This window comes from Oncorhynchus nerka, unplaced genomic scaffold (assembly GCF_034236695.1).
Source record: "Oncorhynchus nerka isolate Pitt River unplaced genomic scaffold, Oner_Uvic_2.0 unplaced_scaffold_8916, whole genome shotgun sequence".
Taxonomy (NCBI): domain Eukaryota; kingdom Metazoa; phylum Chordata; class Actinopteri; order Salmoniformes; family Salmonidae; genus Oncorhynchus; species Oncorhynchus nerka.
Genome location: NW_027032405.1, coordinates 1 through 4,693, shown reverse-complemented (window position 1 = coordinate 4,693; position 4,693 = coordinate 1). Strand labels below are relative to the sequence as shown.

Sequence of the window (4,693 nt, the reverse complement as noted above, 5' to 3'; positions counted from 1 at the left end):
AGTCAGTGATGAAAATATATTGATCTCTCCCATATCTCCCTCTTCCTCTCCTCCTCCCTCATTCTCTCTTTGTGACAGTGGTAGTGAGTAGAGGCGTTCACTGAGATAACACTCAACATTACAAAGCATTCTGGGATATTTAAGTTGTATTTGATTTCTACTTGACTGAGTGATCTATTTAGTAAAGCAGACTGACAAGTTAAACAGTCATCATGAGAGGTGCAGAGGAAGTTGTATGAATGAAGGAAATCAGTTGAATGTAATTATAATCTATTGTTATGACCTGAGCAGATCACTGTGAGTCCAGGACGGAGATCATACGATCTTCTACACTTCCTCAGTGAAGACTCATCCCCATCACAGAAAACTCCAAACCCTCTAGTGGTGTATCCAGGTAGTGCTGAAACAGTGGAACCACAACCCAACTGTCTACACACTACTGCAGCTACATTCTCCTGGTCCTCGTCCTCAGCTCCCACAGTCCTCCACTCTCCCTGGTCGTACCACTCCACTCTACCAGCACAGCGACTGCCTCCTCCCACCAGCCTCACATCATCAGGCTCTGAGAAAAGAAAAGAGAGAGACAGTAATCTTACTATTTTCTCACTAAAACACACCTATGTTGTCTCTCATATTCTTCACTCCAGATGAGAAACAATGTTGATTGAGTGACAAACTGTTTCTTACCTGAGCAGGTGAGTCCAACAGCATTACCAGGTAGGCAGGTGTTGTTCTCTCTGTCTGAGGTGTCACAGTCCAGGAGAAGGGACTCTTTGCCTTTACACTGGAACTCTTTATCCCAGGTCTGACCCTCACCTTCTCCATAGAGCCCCCCCCCTGTAGAGCTGCAGGAGCCCCACAGCCAACATCCCTACAGACTACCTCTGCATCCTGCCGGTCAAAGTCAGCTTCACACACTGAGGCCCAGGACTGATTGGACTTCACCTCCACTCTCCCAGAGCAGAGACCAGCTCCATCCACAAGCCGCACAGACTCTGGAGAAAAAGAGTTGGTTGAACATTCAATCAGTTTTGTTGATGACACTGTCAAGGACTAAACACAAATATGTTGGATAAAAGATTGTAGTTTGCTATGTTTGATACTGTAAGAGGTAGAAATGGGTTCTTAGTCACTCAGGATCGGGTTGGGAATAATGCAGGCAGGAGACAGGAATAAGTTCACTTCACTTTATAGAAAATAAACAGCTGGACATCCATCAGGCAGCTTCACTTCAGTACCATCTGAACTACAATGATCTGCCCATGAACATCTCCCATAAACCAATATGACAAACACAAATATAATGTTTAAATACATCTGACATCTCTCCCTCTATTTAAATGAAATAAAAACACATAAAACATGATACATGGTAATATTGTATAATGTATAAATAAATCTCTCAATATGACCAGTCTCTTACCTGAACAGATCACATGATGATAATATTCACCAAAACAGAAACCAGGTCCTCCTATGATGTTACACTGTCTAATAGAAGACTCATGTCCACTACATCTCAATAGTCTGACTCCTCTTCTTCCATCTTCAATCAGAGGTCCTCCAGATTCAGCTACAGGATTCCCACAGTCCAGCTCTCTACACACAACATTAGTATCTCTCATCATGTCCCACAACCAACTAGAACATAGACCCAACCACTCTCCTTCATAGAAGACTTCCACTGTCCCAGAACAGGAAGTGGTCCCATTCACCAGTCTGACTGAGTCTTCAGCTGTAAACAGCAGAGAGGAAAACACAGTGGTGAGGACAGATGATGACAGTGATTCTGTTATTCTAACAGCAGTGATGCTTTGTGGTTGACAAGTATTAGTAGTTCCATAAAACACTACTTGTTATTGGGGTTTAGAATGGTTTGTATGGACACATGAATTTCTCCATGTGGGATAATAAAGTTGACTAATATTGAACTGCTATAATCACTGTAGATTTATACTCTACCTACCTGGTGGACTGACGCTTTGAGCCTGGAGATCTGAGGAGAAAGAGAGAGACAGGAGAAAGGGAGGAGTCAGAGGAAGAGAGAGGCAGAGGTTAAATGAACATCAACATGACCTTTCATGATGTGATGGGGAAGACAGGCTTATCGTTGGTATGGTGCAACAACGTGTACATACACTATATATACAAAAGTATGTGGACACCCCTTCAAATTAGTGGACTCTATTTCAGCTACACCCCTTCCTGACAGATGTATAAAATCAAGCACTCAGCCATGCAATCTCCATAGACAAACATTGTCAATAGAATTGAGTTAATGAACTCCCCTCTCTTCTCCTCTCCTCCCACCTCTACTCTTCTCCCCTCTCCTCTTCACCCCCTCTCTCCTCCTCTTCAACCCCTCTTTTCTCCTCTTCTCCCCCCTCCTCTCCTCTTCCAACCCCTCTCCTCTTCACCCACCCCTCTTCTCCCCCTCTCCTCTCCTCCCCTCTCCACTCCTCGCCCCTCTCCTCCCCTCTCCTCCCACCTCTACTCTTCTCCCCCTCTCCTCTCCTCTTCAACCCCTCTCTTCTCCTCTTCTCCCCTCTCTTCTCCTCTCCTACCCTCTACTCCCTTCTCCCCTCCTCTTCTCCTCATTCTCCTACCTCTCCTCTCCCCTTCTCCCCCTCTTCTCCTCTCCTCCCCTCTCCTCTCCTCGCCCCTCTCCTCCAATCTCCTCCCACCTCTACTACTCTCCCCTCTCTTCTCCTCTTCTCCCCTTCTCCCCACTCTTCTCCCCTTCTCCCCTTCTCCCCTCCTCTTCTCCTCTCCTCGCCCTCTCCTACCCTCTCCTCCCACCTCTATTCTTCTCCTTCTCTTCTCCCCTCCTCCCCCTCTCCTCGCCCCTCTCCTACCCTCTCCTCCCACCTCTATTCTTCTCCCTTCTCTTCTCCCCTCCTCTTCTCCTCTTCTCCCCCTCTCCTCTCCTCTTCAACCCCTCTCTTCTCGTCTCCTACCCTCTCCTCCCACCTCTACTCTTCTCCCCTCTTCTCCCCCTCTCCTCTCCTCTTCAACCCCTCTCTTCTCCTCTTCTCTCCATCTCTTCTCCTCTCCTACCCTCTCCCCTCTCTACTCCTCTCCCTTCTCTTCACCCACCCCTCTTCTCCCCACTCTCCTCTTCACCCACCCACTCTCTCCCCTCTCCACTTCACCCACCCCTCTTCTCCCCTGTACTCTTCACCCACCCCTCTTCTCCCCCTCTACTCTTCTCCCCCTTCTCCCTCCTCATTCTCCTACCTCTCTTCTCCCCTTCTCCCCTCCTCTTCTCCTCCCCTCTCCTCTCCTCGCCCCTCTCCTCCACTCTCCTCCCACCTCTACTACTCTCCCTCTCTTCTCCTCTTCTCCCCCTTCTCCCCACTCTTCTCCCCCTCCTCTTCTCCTCTCCTCTCCTCGCCCCTCTCCTACCCTCTCCTCCCACCTCTATTCTTCTCCCTTCTCTTCTCCCCTCCTCTTCTCCTCTTCTCCCCCTCTCCTCGCCCTCTCTCCTACCCTTCCCCCTCTCTACTCCTCTCCTCTCCTTCTCTTCACCCACCCCTCTTCTCCCCACTCTCCTCTTCACCCACCCACTCTCTCCCCCTCTCCACTTCACCCACCCCCTCTTCTCCCCTGTACTCTTCACCCACCCCTCTTCTCCCCCTCTCTCTTCATCTTCTCCCCTCTCCTCTTCTCCCCCTTCTCCCCTCCTCTTCTCCTCATTCTCCTACCTCTCTTCCTCCCCTTCCTCTTCTCCTCCCCTCTCCTCTCCTCCCACTCCCTCACCTCTCCCTACTCTCCCCTCTCTTCTCCCCCTTCTCCCCCACTCTTCTCCCCCTTCTCCTCCCCTCTCCTCCTCCTCTCCCTCCCTACCCTCTCCTCTCCTCCCACCTCTATCTCTTCTCCCCCTTTCTCTTCATCTTCTCCCCCCTCTCACTCTTCTCCCCCTTCCCTCCGTTTTACCACCTCTTCTCCTCCAACTCCCCCTTCTCTCCTCTCTCTCTCCCCTCTTCTCCCCAATTCTACCCCTCCCTTCTCCCCTTCTCACCCCTCCTTGCTCTTCTCCCCCTCTCCATTTCTCCTCCCTGCTCTCCACTCTCTTCTCCACCTCCTCTTCTCCCCTCCCCCTCTCCTCCTCTCCTCCTCTCTTCCTTCTCTTCTCCCCCTCTCTTCCCCCTCCCCTTTCACTCTTCTCCCCTCTCCTCTTCTCTTCTCCCACACTCTCTTCCCCCTCCCTCTCTCTCCCTCTTCTCCCCCTGTCCTCTTCTCTTCTCCCACCTCTTCCCCCTCACCTCTTCTCACCCCTCTGCTCTCCCCATCTCTTCTCCTCCCCTCTCCTCTCCTCTTCTCCCACCTCTCTTCTCCTCTTCCTCTCCACCTTCTCCCCTCTCTTCTCCCCTTCTCTTCTCCACTCTCCTCTCCCCCTTGCCCTCTTATCCTCTTCTCTCTCTCGTCTTCTCCCCTCCCCTCTCTTCTAGTCTTCTCCACCTCCCTCTCTTCTCCTCCCCCTCTCCTCTTCTCTCCCTTTCCCTCTTCTCCCCCTCTACTCTTCTCCCCCTCTACTCTTCTCTCCCCTCCTCTTCTCCCTCTTCTCCCTCTCTGTTCTCCTCTTCTCCCTCTCTGTTTCTCCTCTTCTCCCCTCTCTGTTCTCCTCTTCTCCCTCTCTGTTCTCCTCTTCTCCCTCTCATGCTTCTCCTCTTCTCCCTCTCTCTTCTCCCCC

At 50.9% G+C, this 4,693-nt stretch overlaps 1 protein-coding gene across 1 annotated transcript; it reads right to left on the bottom strand.

The window, feature by feature from the left end:
- Positions 1 to 127: 127 nt before the first annotated feature.
- Positions 128 to 1,993, bottom strand: LOC135565973 (scavenger receptor cysteine-rich domain-containing group B protein-like). The gene is made up of 4 exons (XM_065013926.1): positions 1,967 to 1,993; positions 1,424 to 1,735; positions 688 to 995; positions 128 to 562 (listed from the first exon to the last, which is right to left on the bottom strand). The coding sequence occupies exons 2-4, from the start codon at positions 1,626 to 1,628 to the stop codon at positions 548 to 550; spliced, it is 528 nt and encodes a 175-aa protein (XP_064869998.1). The 5' UTR covers positions 1,629 to 1,735; positions 1,967 to 1,993; the 3' UTR covers positions 128 to 547.
- Positions 1,994 to 4,693: the final 2,700 nt, after the last annotated feature.

What these genes read in the sequence shown, in the direction of transcription:
- LOC135565973 (XM_065013926.1), bottom strand. Translation starts at nt 1,628, where the DNA reads ATGATGAGAGATACTAATGTTGTGTGTAGAGAGCTGGACTGTGGGAAT. An exon ending in TCATCATGTGATCTGTTCAG is followed by an intron (nt 996 to 1,423) that starts GTAAGAGACTGG and finishes CTTTTTCTCCAG; the next exon opens with AGTCTGTGCGGCTTGTGGAT.